Source organism: Mustelus asterias, chromosome 19 (genome assembly GCF_964213995.1).
Source record: "Mustelus asterias chromosome 19, sMusAst1.hap1.1, whole genome shotgun sequence".
NCBI classification, from domain to species: Eukaryota; Metazoa; Chordata; class Chondrichthyes; order Carcharhiniformes; family Triakidae; genus Mustelus; species Mustelus asterias.
In genome coordinates, this window is record NC_135819.1 from 39,962,122 (window position 1) to 39,981,971 (window position 19,850).

The 19,850-nt window shown below is 43.6% G+C and overlaps 1 protein-coding gene across 1 annotated transcript in view; it reads left to right on the forward strand.

The window, feature by feature from the left end:
• Nucleotides 1-3,661: 3,661 nt before the first annotated feature.
• Nucleotides 3,662-19,850, forward strand: part of vwf (von Willebrand factor) — a 146,311-nt gene continuing 130,122 nt past the window's right edge. The window contains exons 1-12 of the mRNA XM_078235380.1: nt 3,662-3,789; nt 4,019-4,076; nt 4,654-4,827; nt 4,937-5,039; nt 5,609-5,817; nt 10,190-10,314; nt 11,427-11,640; nt 12,336-12,458; nt 12,552-12,663; nt 15,951-15,997; nt 17,650-17,786; nt 17,876-18,014. Coding sequence (XP_078091506.1) covers nt 4,019-4,076; nt 4,654-4,827; nt 4,937-5,039; nt 5,609-5,817; nt 10,190-10,314; nt 11,427-11,640; nt 12,336-12,458; nt 12,552-12,663; nt 15,951-15,997; nt 17,650-17,786; nt 17,876-18,014 — 1,441 coding nt within the window. The 5' untranslated portion in view covers nt 3,662-3,789. The remainder of the gene's footprint in view (nt 3,790-4,018; nt 4,077-4,653; nt 4,828-4,936; nt 5,040-5,608; nt 5,818-10,189; nt 10,315-11,426; nt 11,641-12,335; nt 12,459-12,551; nt 12,664-15,950; nt 15,998-17,649; nt 17,787-17,875; nt 18,015-19,850) is intronic.

The following is a 19,850-nucleotide window of genomic DNA, read 5'->3' on the forward strand; positions in this document are numbered from 1 at the left end:
GAATTTTCCAGCAAGCCTCTTGTAAGATAGCCATTAAGCACCTTCTGAAATTCAATATGCATTCCATTGACCACCTACTTTCTATCTATTCACACTGGATTCTTCAAAAAACTCCATTGGGTTTGTCAAACACAACTTCTACTTAACCAAACCATGTTGGCCATTCTTGAATAGTCAACAGCTAATTAATTTGGGTTAGACACCTTGGCAAATGTTAGAACTTGGCTTTTTACCAGCTCAGTGCTCTGATGTTTGACCCTTCATTATGCTTTTCTATTCTTTTATTGAACCTAACTCAATTCTTCCATTTTGGTTTGTACACTGGGTGAGATTTTCCAGCTTCCAATCCTCCCCCTTCCTCCCCCCATCCCCACACAGCCGCCTGCAGGATCTTCCAGTTCCGCCAAAGTTTACAGCATTTTGTGTAGTTTGCCTGCCTGCCATTGGGGAATCCATCGCAGGGGTGGCGGCCATTAGTGGGACTGGAAGATCCCACTGACGGGAAGGATTGGAAAATCCCGCCCATTGTCCTTACTGTTTTCTTCCGTCAGTTTCTCCTCCCAGAGCGCTATGATGTAGAAAGCAGTCCTAAACACATTTTTAAAAAAGCATTCCCACTTTGACCTCATGCGTTATCATTGTTTCTGTCTATCTTTTGACTAAATCATTCCAAATTATTGCCCAGTTATTCTTGTGCCATTTCCTTCCTTAGTTCATTTCTCTATCTGTATGAAATATATCAAAAGTCTGAGGACACGTACCAACCGACTCAAGAAGAGCTTCTTCCCTGCTGCCATCAGACTTTTGAATGGACCTACCTCGTATTAAGTTAATCTTTCTCGACACCCTAGCTATGACTGTAACACTACATTCTGCACTCTCTCCTTTCCTTCTCTATGTATGATATGCTTTGTCTGTATAGCGCGAAAGAAACAATACTTTTCACTGTATCCCAATACATGTGACAATAATAAATCAAATCAAAATCATATCTTAACTCTATCCCTCCGCCCAACAGAGTTTTAGTGCAATGATGGAATCTTTTACTAACAATGTCATTTCATCCTTTTCTCTGTCTTTATCTCTTTTCTAAATATTATAACCATAATTGATTAAATACAGTCCTAACCTAAGCCCTATAAATGGGGAGACGATGGTGCAATGGTAATATCACTGAACTCATAATCCAGAGGCCCAGACTAAAGGACTGGAGACATTGGTTCAAGTCTCAGCAGGGTAGCTTGGAGAGTTTAAATTCAGTTAATAGAAGTATGGGATATAAGACTAATCTTGGCAATGGGGACAGTTCATTAATGTCCTTGAGAGAAGAAAATTTGCCGTCCTTACTGAGTTTGACCTGCCTGTGACTCCAGATCCATAGCATTGTGATTGGCCTTTAACTATCCACCGAAATGGCCAGTTAAGGGCAATTAGGGAGGGGCAACAATTGCTGCCCTGCCAGTGACCTCTCCCCCACCCTCACCCCCCCCCAATCAAATAATGAATCTGTTTTTAGCTTTAATACCATGTCCCTCCATAGTTATTAAAGTCTCCGTTGTTGCTTTAAATGTTTTGGGCTTTCACCTACATACTGTTCAATTTTGGATCTGTTTATCTTTGAAGCTTGACCTTTATTTTTCTTCCTGCTTTCCTTCCTTATGTTTTGACATATGTTTATTCCTTGTCCCTTCTATAACAGTGTTTATATTCGCCGTCACATCTTGGTTCCTTTGTCTGTTAATATTTCCTCACTAGTTCTTTCAGCCAAGCCTTCAGCTTCTAGTCCAACAATTGTATAAATCATCCATTCAATCTTTTCAGGCTCAAATCTAGACTTTTCCAACTCTTTGTGATATTACTTTAATTCATCCACCACTGACGTATTTATTTTCCTTGTCAGGGCATTGGACTGGATTTTACAGCCCTCTCACCATGTATTTGAAGGCATGGTGGCTCGCTAGGGCAACGCATGAACTGCTCACCACCCTTCCACCCACCCCAACCTGTCTCCAATTATACAGAGAGTAGTGGAGGCATCAGATGGCCATCCCATCCTTGGACCTATTGAAGCCTTTAATTACTGGTCACCTAAAGATGTCGAAAGATGTGCGGGTTAGGTTGATTGGCCATGCTAAATTGACCCTTAGTGTCAGGGAGACTAACAGGGTAACTGCATGGGGTTACGAGAATAGGGCCTGGGTGGAATTGTGGCGGGTACAGATTCGATGGGCCAAATATGCTCCTTCTGTACTGTAGGGATTCTATGATTAAAGGCCTCATCCTACCCCCACTCCTTCCACCATTTTACCTGTGGCAAGGGGAGGCCCACGCCAGATGGGTAACCTGGCAGCTTTTACTGGGTGACCAGGTGTTTGACAAAGGGGAGAACTTTCTTTGGAAGTCCCTGTGCCCATCAGAGACAGAGGACCACTTCCCCAATAAGGTCATAAACCCCTTCTATTTCACCCTTCTCCCTTGGTCTCCCAAACACAGTCCCCCTTCTCTCATCCCCCTTGCTGGATGGATTTTGACACACAGGTCCACCGATACCCTGAACGTAACTAAAATCCAGCCTCCATTAGCGCCATCAGGGACTGCCTGTGGTACCAGCAGTGGCCACCGCTCAAACCTGGCCCTGTTGGGATTGCATGGGCTGGCATCTCTCACAAGCTGGATTTCCCCCCATGGTGGCGTAGTCTCACCCTGAGACAATTAATGCCCAGCCAAGCACTAAATGGCTGCAGGACATCCAACGTTTTGATGAACAGTCTCCTGACCCACCTTTTAGTTGTGGGGAAGGGTAGTAAATGCATGCAGTATAAAATGCAGCCCAATTTACCGTTCTGTTTCCGGTGAAGGCTATCTTTTTGAGAAAGTCAGTGCCCAAAATCCCTGTTCTTTGGAGATTAGTTCCAATCATGCAGATATGATAACATTTATACAGAATGACTTGTCTTGTCATTGATATGTGTAGATCAGTTAGATGACATGCGTTTTGTCCACATTATCACAGAATCTCTACACTGCAGAAGGAGGCCATTCGGCCCATCATGTCTGCACCCACCACAATCCCACCCAAGCCCTATTCCCGTAACCCCACATATTCACCCTGCTAATCCCCTGACATTAGGGTCAATTTGGCACCTAACCCGCACGTCTTTGGATTGTGGGAGGGAAACCGGAGCATCCAGAGGAAACCCATGCAGACACGGGGCGAACATGCAAATTCCACACAGACATTGAACCGAGGCCAGAACTGAACCTGGGTCCCTGGCAGGCAGTGCGAGGCAGCAGTGCTGATCACTGTGCCGCCCATAATAATGAGCTTATAACTATTATGCTTTAAACAATAAGATGTCAGATCCTCTATGTAACACCAAAAAGAAATACCCCTGATAGTTAAAGGATAGTTCAAGAATTTACCACAGTTAGAGTGTGAAATAATCTCATTACAGACATTACGAGAAAGAAGCTCGCTGATCCTTTAAGTTCTGGTAAATCTGTCAGTGTGTTTTATTCAGTTTCCTTCCATTGTTCCTTTTGGACAATTAACACCACAGCTTCGCTTGAATCTGATACTGTGATTCTACTAACGGATATAACGTGCAGTCATTTTTTTTCTCTTCCCAGTGTTGATTATTCCGCAGTTCCTGCCCTGTATAAATTGGACTGTTTTCCCAAGAAGTTCACTTTACTGAAGTTCAGAACATGTTGATTTAACATTGTTTTGAAGTCAGTTTCGCTGCAGACCGTGTTTGTCTCCCAGAATAGAGCTCAGCAGGAGCCAAGGTAACGGCTTTGCGTCTCTCAGCCCTCTGCAGGGCAACCTGAACCGTTCAATGAGGGGGTATTTAAACTCGACTCAAGGCAGCAGCAGCGAAGCAATGAGAAAGTCAAAAGGGAAATGAAGGAGATGATTTGTTTCAATCATTTATTTTTGTAAGGGCGGGAGGGAAATAGAAGTCGCAATGATTTTGGACGGTGCTTTGTTCATTGTCTTTCTCTCTGGTTCATACAGATGGTGAGCGATTATCTGTTTCTGCTTCTCGTCTTCACCTTCGTGCCGCATTCTAAAGGTACTTTAAGTTTATTTATTAGTGTCACAAATAAGGCTTACATTAACACTGCCATGAAGTCATTGTGAAAATCCCCTAGCCGCCACACTCCGGAGCCTGTTCGGGTACACTGAGGGAGAATTTAGCATGACCCAATGCGCCTAACCAGCATACCTTTTGGACTGTGGGGGAAGAAACCGGAGCACCCGGAGGAAACCCACGCAGGCACGGGGAGAATGTGCAGACTCCACGCAGACCGTGACCCAAGCCCAGGAATCGAACCCGGGTCCCTGACGCTGTGAGGCAGTGGTGCTAACCACTGTGCCACCGTGCCGCCCTGAGAGGTGTTCAACTTTGAACGCTGCAAATTTTTGACTTAAGTAAAAGTAAATCATTACGTTGATGTTAATTGCCTAATTCTGTAAATCGGGTCTCTACCATCGCTAACTGATTCCATTTCATTTTCAATTCCTTGGGTGCATTGAAGTTTTTTAAAATAAATATGTCTAACACTGAAAATCCTGAATATTTAGTGGGTCGCCACTGTGAGAAGGTGAAACTGAACAATGACTTGCTGTCTATCGTGTCTGTTGTACAGGGCAGGGGAAATCATCACACACCGAGGTCAAGGACAGATCGAATAATGATGCCCGCTGCAGCCTTTTCAGTGACTATCGCATCCAGACTTTCGATGGGAACTTTTACGAGTTTCCAGGACACTGCAGCTACAAACTGGCCGGCGACTGCATCAAAAGCTCCTTCTCTCTTTTAGGTATTTCCATCAGTGTTTGTTTGCAAACATCTTGATTGCGCGATTTTCATTCAAACCGCCAGTTCCTGAGCTAACGTTTGACAAGTGACACTGCCCCTGTGCTTTTCAGGTAACTACCAGGCTGGAAAACGGAAAAGCATTTCCTTGTATCTGGGAGAATACTTTGAAGTAACTATAACTTTAAAAGGAGAAGTGTCAGTGCGAAAAAAGAGGTAACGCCTATAGATAACTGAAAACTAGTGCAGCGTGTGTACTGGGTACAGTGCCCTGATTCTGGGAGTAGTGCCCCGGGGCTGGGTACAATGCTCTTGGTCTGGATGCAATGTCCAAAACAGGGGTGTTCTCCCTATCCCTCAATCAACATCAGAAAAATAGATTATATGGCCATTACCACTTCATTGTTTGTAGGAGTTGGCTGTGTGCAAATTGGCTGCACATTCCCTGCTTCACAACAGTAACAACGCTTCAAAAAGTACTTAATTGGCTTGAAGTACTCAAGTTTGAGACGTTGGATAGTCAGAAAAGACATTATATAAATACGCAAATTTCTTTAACTTCAACCAAGGATGACATTGGGCTGGGTATAAACCCAGCTTGGCACCCATTCTAATTAGCTTCCCCAGTGGGTAGGTGAAGTTAAAATTCTTCCCGTTGGATATATCCTGATGGCAGGGCACCACAGGAGTCGCGTGCCCCAGAGGCCATTCCAAGTATTGTTGGCAAACAATTCACACAGTTCATACAGTGTGTAAACCTAAGACCGTTGTTGCTGTTTTGCTAGGATCATGTTGCCGTTTGCATCCCATGGTGTGTTTATCGGGACAACAGTGGGTTTCTATATCATATCCAGCGATGAACATGGGTTCACAGTCAGGATCGACACAAGTGGAAACGTCGTCATCATGCTGTCGAAAAAATATTCTGGCCGGACATGTGGACTTTGTGGCAATTTCAATAACTTTCCTCAAGATGATTTTATAACTCAAGAAGGTAATGTAATTATCATTAATGAATAATCACTTGAATTTTCAAACATTTATAAGTGGAAACCATTGCGAGTATTAGCATGATCCTCGGGACCTCCTGGAAATTTTGTTATTCTTGTTATGCTTTGGAAATATTGGCGCACTAATTAGCATGCTTTCTGCTATCCCTTGCAAATATTAAAGTTTATTTATTGGTGTCACAAGTAGGCTTACATTAACACTGCAATGAGGTTACTGTGAAAATCCCCTAGTCACCACACTCAGCCGCCTGTTTGGGTACACTGAGGGAGAATTTAGCATGGCCAATGCACCTAACCAACACATCTTTCGAAGTGCATGAGGAAACCGGAGCACCTGGTGGAAAACCACGCAGACAAGGGGAGAATGTGCAGACTCCGCACAGTGACCCAAGCCGGGAATCAAACCCGAGTCCCTGGCGCTGTAAGGCAGCAGTGCTAACCACTGTGCCACCGTGCCACCCCTAATTGTATTGAAAGGTCTGGTTCAGTGCAACTTGGAAATCAGAGGAAAATAATCAGTAGTACATCCTCAAGATGGCCCTTCTGTCTCTGTGCCCATTCCCTTCCAATCACTGTGCCACTGTGCCGCTCCTATTATTGGAATGCTAAATTTTGGGATGCGCATACTGACAGACTCCCAGGAACCTCCTGTACTAATTGGCATGTCCTGGCAATCTACTGCAATCCTCCTGCAGATATTTTCAGGGATTTGTTGCTCGTTGGAATCACCAATGTGAACTGATATACGCTGGAGGATTCCCTGAAAATAAAGATATAATCCTCCCTGGGGGCTCCACAACAACGGATGTGTTCTTAAGAATTATCGGGAAAATATTGACACTGTCCTGGGCTTCTCTGCACATACTTCTGAGGATCCTCATCCGCTGCATTTCATTGGGGACATCATGGTCTAACTTCCAAAAGATAATGGCTGGAATTCTCCAGTTTTGCACACCCTGCTAATACTGCCAGCGAGAATGGAGACATTGACACTCAGGCAAATCTCTGTTCACAGCAGTGGGACTGGATACTCCTAGTCGCGGGTGAGGTCGGAGAATTGTGGCCAGTGTCAGTTACCCAAAGTAAAGCACTGTTTTTGTAACAGAGTCATTTTAATTTGATTTTTAATTGGGGCGGGGGGACCAGGTACATGTGCAGCCACAGAAATAATGTGATAGTGGTATATCACCCAACACACAAACAATACACCCTCGCTATGACTGTAACACTACATTCTGCACTCTCTCGTTTCCTCCTCTATGAACGGTATGTTTTATCTGTATAGCGCGCAAGAAACAATACTTTTCACTGTATGTCAATACATGTGACAATAATAAATCAAATCAAATCAAAATGTGGTAACTAGTCTGATAATGTTAGGGAGCAAGGGGGAGACCCCTCAAACTGGCTCCTATTCTGAAATGCTCTAAGTAGCAATTGAGTCAAAATTCATGCACCCTCCGGGCTAATTTGAAGCAAGTGATATGGATAAAACTAAACTCCACTCAATAGATGTCACAGTTCTAAGTCCTCACTAATTAGAGAACCAGTTATCAGCAACTTGAAACCTTAGGGTAATACGCATGAACGAAATTTATCTGCTCCCAGCTTTCTTTCTATGTCTTCAGCATCATTGGTACTCATTGTAATTTGTCCCTACACATATTCAGACTTTTTGGTGGTAGTATTATAATAAAAAACAACACATTTTTGGCGGTTTTTTTCTTTAAATTTGCCCGTCAAAGTATAATTAAGCTACATGAAAATGTGACAATCGCAAGCTTTGCTTTACTTTGACTGTCCTATGATTGTTGATCATTACATTGCTTTTTATTTAACGCACAATTCAAATAATGTTGTAAATTTGACCTGCAATAAAGCAGGTAGTCAAGCATCAGACCGAGCTTTGGTGCTGGGTGCATTAAAGTTAAATGGAAAATACTTTCAAAGCATCTCGGAAGCTGAAATCACTTTTTCAACAATGGTGTCAAAAATGGGTGGGCAATGAATTATAATGATGCAGGCTCGAGCCATAGTAACAGTTGAAGCCAGATTAATGATACTGTAAAAGAAAGAAATTACATTTATATAGCGCCTTATCACACCTTAGAGCACTTAGTTTAATAAGTTTCTTTGAAATAGTTATGCAGCTAATTTGAATTCATTGATCATCAAATAGTAAATTAAACAATGACAAGTGCATCTGAAATAAAAACAGAAAATACTGTTAAATCAGTTAATCTGTTGATTGAGTAGAATCATAAACGTTTATAGCATGGAAACAGGCCCTTTGGCCCAACTTGTCCATGCCACCCCTTTTTTTTACCATTAAGCTACTCCCAATTGCCCGCATTTGGCCCATATCCCTCGATACCCATCTTACCCCATAACTGTCTTTGTGCTTTCTAAAAGACAAAATTGTACCCACCTCTACTACTAACTCTGACAGCTCGTTCCAGGCACTCACCACCCTCTGTGTGAAGAAATTGCCCCTCTGGACCCTTTTGTATCTCCCCTCTCACCTTAAGCCTATGCCCTCTAGTTTTAGACTCCCTTACCTTTGGGAAAAGATATTGACTATCTAGCTGATCTATGCCCCTCATTATTTTATCGAGCTCTATAAGATCATCCTTAAGTCTCCTACGTTGCAGAGAAAAAAGTCCCAGTCTATCCAATCTTTCCTTATAACTCATACCGTCAAGTCTCGGGAACATCCTGGTAAATCTTTTCTGCATTTTTTCCAGTTTAGTAATGTCCTTTCTATAATAGGGTGACCAGAATTGTACTCAGTATTCCAAGTGTGGTAAGAAATGTTGGCCAAAACATGAAGAAGCTCCTTGCACTTCTATAGTATCATGGGCTCACTTCCACCAATATTAACTGACAGATGGGTCTTTGCTTAATGTCCCATCCGAGCGGTGGAACCTCTAATAGTGTACCTTCTTTCAACCTTTTGATTTGATTTATTATTATCACATGTATTTGTATACAGTGAAAAGTATTGTTTCTTGCGCTTTATACAGACAAAGCAAACCATTCATAGAGAAGGAAACAAAAGAGTGCAGAATGTAGCATTACAGTCATAGCTAGGGTGTAGAGAAAGAACATCTTAATGCAAGGTAAGTCCGTTCGCAAGCCTGATGGCAGCAGGCAAGAAGCTATTTTTGAGTCGGTTGGTACGTGATCTCAGACTTTTGTATCTTTTTCCCGATGGAAGAAGGTGGAAGAAAGAATGTCCAGGGTGCGTGGGGATCTTAATTATGCTGGCTGCTTTGCCGAGGCAGTGGGAAGGGTAGACAGAGTCAATGGATGGGAGGCTGGTTGGCGTGATGGATTGGGCTACATTCACGACCCTTTTGTAGTTCCTTGCGGTCTTGGTCAGAGCAGGAGCTGTACCGAGCTGTGGTACAACCAGAAATAATGCTTTCTGTGGTGCACCTCTAAATGTTGGTGAGAGTCCTTGCTCTGACGTATAAACTAAATAATTTTTTCGGCCGGAATTCTTGGATGCTGTCTGCCCTACCACCGCTGCCAGTGAGAATGGACAATTTGGCGCTCAGCCAAATCTCCATTCATTGCAGTAGGACGGGAGAATCCCAGCTGCAGCTGAGGTCGGAGAATTCCGGCCCAAGTCTTTGATTGGAGTTTAAACCCATGGTCTTCTGACCGATAGACAAACATGCTGTAAACCAGTAAAGCTGAAACGAGGTTCGACAAAAGGCATATTATTTTGTCACTATATCACAGTTTCAGATAAAAATCATAGTTCGGACTTACAATGACAATAGAAAAACTTAAAACAGGGTGGAAATGAATCACTTAGAGATTAATAAAGGTCATATTCCCTTTCTAATTAGCTGCTTTTGTGTGGATTGCTAGGAGAAAATGTCATATTGACGCTGCTTAAAAAATTTAAATGAGATGACAGATTTAAATGCCTCACAGTGCCAGGGAACCGGGTTCCATTCTGGCCTTGCGTGACTGTGTGGAGTTTGCACATTCTGCCCAGGTCTGTGTGGGTTTCCTCTGGGTGCTCCGGTTTCCTCCAACACTCTGAAAGATGTGCGGGGTTAGGTTGATTGGCCATGCTAAATTGCACCTTAATATCAGGGGGACTAGCAGGGTAAATAAGTGGGGTTATGGGGATGGGGCTTGGTTGGGATTGTGGTCGGTGCAGACTCGATGGACCAAATGGCCTCCTGCTCCACTGTATATATAAAATAGTAATGAGATTCTTAAATGTGTCTCTTTAACAGCAAGGTTACATTGCCCTGTTGTATCACAACAGAACTGAAGTGATAAATCTTGGAACGTTCAGGTTCACATGATGATTAAAAGCACGGAATTTTCTCACAGGTTTTCAGGTGGAGAACGGTTACGATTTTGCCAACTCCTGGGCAATGCATGATGCTGGGGAGCTATGCAACAGAGCGTCTCCTCCGAGCAAAACCTGCAACATGTCTTCTGAGGCAATACAAAACGTGAGTTCGGCATCTCAGTAAAGCTGTAGAATCTCCAAACCTTTTGGGCACAGAACGTCCCATTGTGCCCAGCTCTTTGAAAGGCTTATCTAATGATAGCCACTCCTCTGCTCTTTCCTGTTCTTTATCTGTTCCAGGCAAGCAAGACTGGAAAGTGTCAGTGCCAATAACACAAGAGGCAGGTTTGATTAATTGTCAGTCGAGGATTACATCTACTTAGATTGATTGGATTTTTCACCTGTTAAGAAGAGCTTATTTTAATGAAGTACCTTTTACTCAATAGTATATCCATGATTCGATAGAAGTTCGTTTTAATTTGCCTTAGATTGACTTTTTCAGTCCTTGAAATTATTACCACTGAAAATGTTGATAGTCAGAAATACTCATCTAAACACAGAATGTAGAAACACTAAATGCTCCTCTTTTCATTGCCGCATTCCTTTTGCTCCAAAACATTGGTTTCTAATATTTACAAATTTTCATCTTATTTTTGATGTATACAGTTAAAACGACAGTGCTAAAGCATTATTTGTAAATTAGTTTCTGTTGTAAGGTTATGGGCAGCTATGAGTAAAGATTGGGTGGGTTCGGGTTGTTTTCCTTGGAACGGAGGGGGCCGAGGGGTGATCTAATGAGGTATACAAAATGATGAGGGGCCTAGACAGGGTAAATAGGAAATATTTGTTTCCCCTTGCTGAGGGTTCAATTGCCAAGGGGTGTAGACTTAAGGTGACTGGTAGAAGGATTAGAGGAGGTGTGAGGAAAAACATTTCCACCCAGAGGGTTGGTGGGCATTTGGAATTCACTGCCTAAGTTGGTGGTTGACGCTAGAATGCTGCACTCATTCAAAAGGTACCTGGATTTCCACCTGAAATGCCGTAACCTGCAAGGCTATAGACTAGGTTCTGGAAAGCGGGATTAAAATGGTTTCCTTTTTTGGGGCTAGCACTGACAGGATGGGCTGAATGGCCTCTTTCTGCACTGCAATTTTTCTATGGTTAATTGTTGATGATGGTAAAAGTGTGAGAGGAAAAGGCAGAGGTAGAATATGTGCTTGCGTGCGAATGAGAAAGTATACTTTTCTAATAAAGTAAACTTTTATTTGGACATAGAACATCATGGATAGGTGCCAAATGCTCAAAACAAGTCAGATATTTGGAAAATGTAATGATCTTGTGGACCCAGAGCCATTCATTGCCAGTTGTGAGGATGATACATGCCATTGTGCAGGAAGGAATTGCCACTGCCAAGCATTTCTGGAATATGCAAGATCCTGTGCTCAGAAAGGTTTAATCCTCAATGACTGGTTTACAGCTAGTGATTGTAGTAAGTACAGAATTAATTTTTTTTTGTAAATGTCTTTTGATTTTATCATATAGTTGTGATACCATTATTTAATCGTCTCCTCATGAGATCTGATCTGCTTTAGAGTTTACATTGCTCTTTCTAGTTGGCTTTTCTTGGTTTCATACAATTGAGATCAACATATGGACACATGGATACCAATAAACCGGAAAACTAAATCAGTTCTGAATCTTTAATGAGCCATACTTCATGGGTCACATGACCGAGCTGCAACCAATGGAGCGCGAGTGCACTAACCTGGGCCTATCAGGAGCAAGACACACATCCCAGGGGCTGGAGGCTGCAGTGAGAGTCAGGGCATTGTTTGGAGTAATTTTGTAGTTGTGCTGTTAACCCCTTTTTTTTGTATATAGTTCTTCTCAATCAATAAATCCTTTAATTTGTTACTTGCCACATCGAGTCACCTCCAAGTTACTACAATCTAAAAAAACTGAAGTCATTCTGATTCAGCCATTCAAATCAATTGCAGGTTAGATTGCTAGTTTATGAGTCCCTACAATGATAGTCCAACACCGGCATCTCCACATCATGTATCAAGAGCTCTTTTGGAAACCTAGTGAAATGTGGTACGCACCATACCTCATCTACATTGAATAGTCGTGGTGACTGTCCAGATTTTTAAACTCACTTTGTCTGATGTCTTTTTGTTCTAAAAGTCCTGAAGTGTCCGACTGGAATGGAATACCAAGCATGCGTGCCAGCCTGTGAAGAAACATGCAGGAGTTTAAACATCAATCAGTTATGTTACGGACAATGCATGGATGGCTGCACTTGTGAAGGTGATTGTTTTACCCAATACGTTTCACACCTTTATCAGGAGCACTGTATTACCTGAGTAATCTTTGCATGATGATACAATGTTTGGATTTCAGATGGGAAAATACTGAACGGGGACACTTGTGTAGATTCTTCGGAATGTTCCTGCATGCACATGGGGAAACAGTATCCTCCAGGTTCAAGTATCTCTCAGGACTGCCATGCATGGTTAGTATTGAAACTAAAGTCTGTAATCACCTCCAATGAAATGTTAACTGTGGGATGCATCAGACTAGCTGTTGGGCATGCTAATCAAGTGTTACCATTCATTGGGTGAAGCTTAGAAAGGTACCCCAAGCTTTGAAAAGAACCTTCCCACCATTTTCTCCCCTGCCAATTGCACATTTTTCTCTGCATGTTCGACAGCATCTGTGGAGAGAGTAAGAGTCCTGACGGCTCTTGTTCAGCACATTTTTGTCTAAGCCAGATTGCAGATTAATGCTGAATTAGGGATGTTGTCCACACAGATGATTTGGAAGAGAATTATATTTAAATTATACATTTTTAAATGAGTGTTTTAAAAAAATACATGCTGAGGTGAAAAATGGTTATACTGCTGATGCCAAAATTGAGAGAATAGACAATATAGTAAGTAGTTTGTCTTGGTCAATAAAAAGCTCACACCCGTTGTGTTGGAAAGTCCCTGCTTGCAGATATTCAGCAGGTCTAACTGGGAGCACAGAACAGTAAGGTAAGGAGAAAGGTAGGAGAAAAATACATATTTACAAGCAGGGTTTTTTTTTAAACTGAAAGCTGCGAGGACAGGATTTCATCTAGTTTCAGAAGATTAGGATGCAGGAAAGATTTGAAAAAGTTATTTTGTTTCATCAAGTAAAATGTGCCACTGAAGTGTCCAAAGATGTGCTGTTTAAATGGATTGGCCATGATCAATACACGGAGGTAAAAGGGGGGGAATGTGTCTATGTAGAGTGCTCTTTCAGAGAGTCGATGCAGACTTAATGGGCCAAATGGCCTCATTCTGCACTGTAGATTCTATGATTCTATAATATAGTTATTTTTATAGGAGGACAGGGTAAGGCACAATATAACATGTACATATATACAGCTATATGTGGAGAAGCATAACCTGTTCATTAGTTTGGGCTAATACATAATACAAGCTGGAGCGATTGTACATTTGCAAAATCTTGTCTTTCCAACACAAGCAGTCATCCACTGAAATTTTAGATAAGCACACAACAGCACATGTGAAAGCCCCAAAATCCAGTTTGTATGTCAAGCAAGATGCATTCAATCTGCTGAGTTACTCTGTTGGATAAGTAGATGTTGGGCAGTGTAACTCTGCTCCTGTTTGTAAGGGATGTGGAAGTTGCTTCAGGGAGTGATTGCCACCACTGAACTTGAGAAAATAACTACAGCAAACTTGCATTTAGAACAGGAGGTTTTGAAATGTGGGCCCCTGTTCACTAAAGGCTGGATTGAGACGAGACAAATCCATTTTTTAAAGGACTTCACAGAAGAAAGAAAATAGATTTTTCACTTATCAGTCTGAGCTCAATGTACATACAGAAATGCAATATATAAAATGAGTCCAATTCAATGCACCTTCCCATCCCTCTTGCCTTCTCTTATCCCAGCCTCTGCCTTTGACCGTTGCAATGTATCATTAGCCATATACGCACGTCATATTGTGCCTCACCTGTCCTCCCTGCAAAAATGACTGTATCATAGAATTCATACAGTGCAGAAGGAGGCCTTTCAGCCCACTAAGTCTGCACTGACTATTCAAAGGAGCACTCTACTAGGGCCCACTCCTCCCCCCAACCCCACGCATTGATCATGACTAATCCACCCAACCTGCACATCTTTGGACCCTAAGGGGCAATTTAGCATGGCCAATCCACTAACCCGCACATCTTTGGACTGTGGGAGGAAACTGGGGCTCCCAAAGGAAACTCACGCAGACATGGGGAGAATGTGCAAACTCCACACAGACAGTGACCCAAGCTGGGAATCAAACCTGGGTCCCTGGTGCTGTGAGGCAGCAGTGCTCACCACTGTGCCATCATGCCGCCAAATACTATGCAGTCTCTAATTTGGGTAACTATGTCGTATTTTGGAATCCGTTAGTTGTAGCTGGACAGTAGAGATTCTGAAGAAGCCAGGTATAATACAAGCTTGTGCAAAGAAAGCTTATCTCAGAGATGGACAGCAGATTTAAGAGAAGTCTAATTGGTCTTAGTGCTTCAGGGTTATGGAGTGGAAAGATCAGCCAGGTTTGCCATTCTTGATCTGTGCAACTATGTCTCAGGTAGGAAGGCAGGATGGCATGAACTTGGCAAAGTAAAGGAAAAATCTGTACTTAAATTATTAGGACATGATCTTACCACCTCATCCAGCCCGACTTTCGGTGAGGCAACACGGTACGATCGGGTGAGAGCTGATTTAAATATTAATGACATTAGCAAGCCCCGGGCTCATTTGGCCTACCTGCTCACCTGCTGATGTTCTCACCAGCAAGAATCACAGATGGTCTCCACCAGTGGAAGAGCAGACATGATGACCTCGCGGGGCGAATTGGAGGCCAATGAAGCCCCTGGGTGGCTGGGGGCAGGGGCGGGCAGTGCATCCCCCTGCCTCCCCCCCCCCCCCCCCCCAGCTGGTGAGAATCTCATCCTGGCATTTTGTTTGGACTAAGTGCCAGAAGACTCTCTTCCATTTTCTAGCTCGTTTGGTACTTGGAATTGTTTTTGTAAGATCGTGCCCCTTGAATCGCTCATTTAAAAAGAAACACTACAGATACACATTCATCATAGCATTCTAATGACTTGCAGTGGATTTTAGTGTTTCCATCTGTAAAGTAGCATGAATACTTCTGCCAGATGTATTTTGCAATTGGATGCATCCTGTACTTTAATTCTTTGTGAGATTTGTGAAGTTGTGTGTCTCAAAATACATCAATTTTCAGTTCATTATTTGGATGTAATTGGAAGGGAATGGGTGCAAAGACAGGAGGGCCATCTTGAGGCTGATTATTACTGACTGATTATTTTCCTCCGATTTCCAAGTTGAACAGTGCCTGAACCAGACCTTTCAACACAATTTAGGGGCACAGTGGTTATCACTGCTGCCTCACAGCGCCAGGGACCTGGGTTTGATTCCCGGTTTTGGTCACTGTCTGCGTGGAGTGTGCACTTTCTTCCCGTGTCTGAGTAGGTTTCCTCCAGGTGCTCCAGTTTCCTCCCGCAGTCCAAAGATGTGCTGATTAGATGCATTGGCCATGCTAAATTCTCCCTCAATCTACCCAAACAGGCGCCGGAGTGTAGCGACTAGGGGATTTTCATTGCAGTGTTAATGTAAACCTACTTGTGACACTAATAAATACACTTAAACTTAAACCTTACAGAGAAATCCTGATTTAATGATGTCATCATCACCTTCCATCTCCTAATCCCAATTCTGTATTTTGCTATGTTCATGTTTTTATTTTACAGCATTTGCAGCCAGGGTAAATGGGAGTGCACTAACGAGGATTGTCCAGGTGTGTACCTTATTATACAATGAAAACAGTAAGCATTAAGAATCAGATCAGTTTACAAGAGTCAGATTTTCTTAAATTCAATGTAATCAGGTTTATGGGCAACAATTTGAACTTTGAACACACAACTAACCTGCTCAGTCCCACTGTCTCCTCCCCACCCCCAGACTCCATCTGCAGATTGACATCTCTAGTTGAAGATACCTCATTGTAGGCACCAACCTATGTGCTGAATTCTGTCCTCTGAATCAGCATTAAAAACACACACACATCAATGGATGGTTAGACACATTCTTAATCCCTTCAGCTGAAGTTTTCCCCATGGTAGATAGCCTTTCACAAACTTACATACCTTGTATAAATCTACCGATATCTGTGTTGTGACAGGAATGTATTCAGTCATAAACGGAGAAATCTAGCTGAAGAACTAATGCCTTCATGCAAGGTATCACCAAGACATTCACACCCTAGAACACCACAGTCCACATCACTACAACAAATTGTTTGGAAATGGCAGCCACATTTCCCTGCATGATAACAGTGACCTCACTTCAACAGTGCCTCATTAATCTTTTGGGTTGGTAAGGATGCAAAATCCAGGTTGGGAAGGATGCTATGTTAATGCAAATCTTTCTTCTCTCTTGGTCTCTCTCTCTCCTGTCTCTCTTTCTCTTTTCCTGTCTCTCTTTCTCTTTTCCTGTCTCTCTTTCTCTCTTCCCGTCTCTCTCTCTCCCTGCCTGTCTCTCTCTCTCTGCCTGTCTCTCTCTCTCTCTGCCTGTCTCTCTCTCTCTCTCTGCCTGTTTCTCTCTCTCTCTCTGCCTGTCTCTCTCTCTCTGCCTGTCTCTCTCTCTCTGCCTGTCTCTCTCTCTCTCTGCCTGTCTCTCTCTCTCTGCCTGTCTCTTTCTCTCTCTCTGCCTGTCTCTCTCTCTCTCTGCCTGTCTCTCTCTCACTCTCTGTCTCTGTCACTCACTCTCTGTCTCTGTCACTCGCTCTCTCTGTCTCTCTCTCCGTCTCTCTTTGGCTCTTTCTCTCACTTGGACTAATACACAACAACTCACTTTTAAGTACAATCACTGATACCTGGCGGGAAAAGTTTTTTTCACAGGGCCAACATGCAACAAATTCGATGAATGAACAGTGAATTAATGTTTGCTGGTGCGGGTTGAGGGAGAAAAGTTGAGTAGGTCACCGGAAGAAGCCCATACTCATCTTCACATGGCACTGTCAGGCTTTTTAGACCCAAATAAACACATAGAACATTGGTTTAGCCTCTCCCCCAAATGGAGGTCACCTCTGGCAATGCAGCATTGCAGTGCAATGCCTGTGTAAATGAAGCCCCTAAATGGTGGAGTTGACAGTGAAGTCACAACCTGCCAATTCAGAAACAAGGGTGATGGCATCTGAGCCAAGCTGGTAGATGGATAAATCTGTGTGGTTATTTGAGATAAACTAAGAATTTGTGATCAAGTAATGCCAAGCTTGGATTATAGGAACCTGGGAAAATAAAGAGCTCAACCACTTTCAAATCATGAGTAAGAACGGACCTGAGATAAATAATTTAAATAAAATATGCTAGATTACAAATGAAACACAGCCTTGCATCGTGTTGACAAACCAAACCTATGTTGTGTAACATCTTAACTGTTTTGCATTAGGGGAGTGCTTCGTCATTGGACAATCACACTTTAAGAGTTTTGACGATAAGTATTTCACCTTCAGTGGAATGTGCCAGTACCTACTGGCAAAGGACTGTGAAGAAAATACATTTTCAGCCTTCATTGAGAAAGTGCAGGTACAGAAGATGGACATTTGACTCAGTTGAATGTTAAACAATGCCCATGGTTAGCAGCAATGTTCAGTGTTTTTAACTCTCTTCCCCAGTGTGCAGATGACCCAGATGCAGTTTGTATACGATCGGCAACACTGAAGTTCCGTGAACTGGTAAACATGACAATTAAACTTAAACATGGCGGGAGAGTTTCGGTGAATGGCATGGATGTACAGCCACCACTAATTCAAGGTCTACACTTAATTATTACCTGCAGTACCTATGCATTATAAGAAGTTTTTCAGTGTAATGAAGGAACCTTTTCTGTTATTATTCAGGGTTTGTTAACCGGTAGTTAAAAGCTTTCCTCCTGCTTTCCTTCCCTCTGCTGCCTAGCTTTCTTTTATTGTTTGAATTCTGGGAAGCTCAGTTTCCCTCTTCCCATAATAGGCGTTCCCAATGTCTAGAAAATATGTTTCTTCTCAAATCCCCTTCACATGGTGGCACAGTGGTTAGTAGAGTACTCGTCAATGGTGTTGAGGAAGTACACATTCCGATCTGTTGAGGGAAGGGGGCCCTTAAAATCGACACTCAGTCTCTCGAAGGGACGAGTGGCCTTGACTAATTGTGCCCGGTCAGGTCGGTAAAAGTGCGGTTTGCATTCCGCGCATACCCGACAGCTTCTTGTTATGGACCTGACGTCCTCCACCGAGTAGGGCAGATTGCGGGCTTTTATAAAGTGGTAGAGCCGAGTGACCCCAGGATGGCATAGGTCATTATGGAGAGCCTGCAAACGGTCCTCCTGTATACTGGTGCATGTTCCACGCGAGAGGGCATCCGAGGGCTCATTGAGTTTCCCTGGACGATACATGATGTCATAGTTATAGGTGGAGAGTTCAATTCTCCACCGCAAGATCTTGTCGTTCTTGATCTTGCCCCTCAGCGTGTTATTAAACATGAACGCCACGGACCGCTGGTCCATGATCAGGGTGAACCGTTTTCCTGCCAAGTAATGGCGCCAGTGCCGGACGGCCTCCACAATGGCCTGGGCCTCCTTTTCCACCGCTGAATGCCGAATTTCGGGGCCTTGGAGGGTGCGGGAAAAAAATGCGACGGGCCTGCCCGCCTGGTTAAGTGTGGCGGCCAGGGCGAAATCAGATGCATCGCTCTCCACCTGAAAGGGGATGGACTCATCAACAGCGTGCATCGTAGCTTTCGCGATGTCGGCTTTTAATTTATCAAAGGCCAATCGAGCCTCTGGTGTTAGGGGAAAAGAAGTGGACTTAATGAACGGACAGGCTTTGTCCGCGTAATTGGGAACCCACTGTGCATAATAAGAGAAGAAGCCTAAGCATCTTCTCAGTGCTTTTGCACTAGTGGGCAGGGGAAGTTCAGAAAGGGGGCGCATACGGTCTGGATCAGGGCCCATGACCCCGTTTTCCACCACGTATCCTAGGATGGCTAAACGGCGCGTACGAAACACACACTTCTCCCTGTTGTAGGTCAGGTTCAGGCGAGATGCAGTGCGAAGGAAATTCAGGAGATTTGTGTTGTGATCCTGCTGGTCATGGCCGCAGATGGTGACGTTATCCAGGTACGGGAAGGTAGCCCACAGCCCGTTCTGGTCCACCATTCGGTCCATAGCACGCTGGAAGACCGAGACCCCATTGGTGACACCAAAGGGAACCCTGAGAAAGTGATACAAGCGACCATCTGCCTCAAAAGCCGTGTATTGTCGGTCCTCTGGGCGAATGGGGAGTTGGTGGTAGGCAGACTTGAGGTCTATGGTGGAGAACACCCGGTACTGCGCAATCTGGTTGACCATGTCAGATATGCGCGGGAGGGGATACGCATCCAGCTGCATGTATCTGTCAATGGTCTGACTATAGTCTATGACCATCCGGGGTTTGTTCCCATTCTTAACCACCACGACCTGCGCTCTCCACAGACTAGCGCTGGGTTGTATGATCCTTTCCTTGAGGAGCCGCTGAACTTCAGATCGAATGAAGATCCGATCCTCAGCGCTGTAACGCCTACTCTTAGTCGCAATGGGCTTGCAGCCTGGCACAAGATTCTGGAACAGGGAGG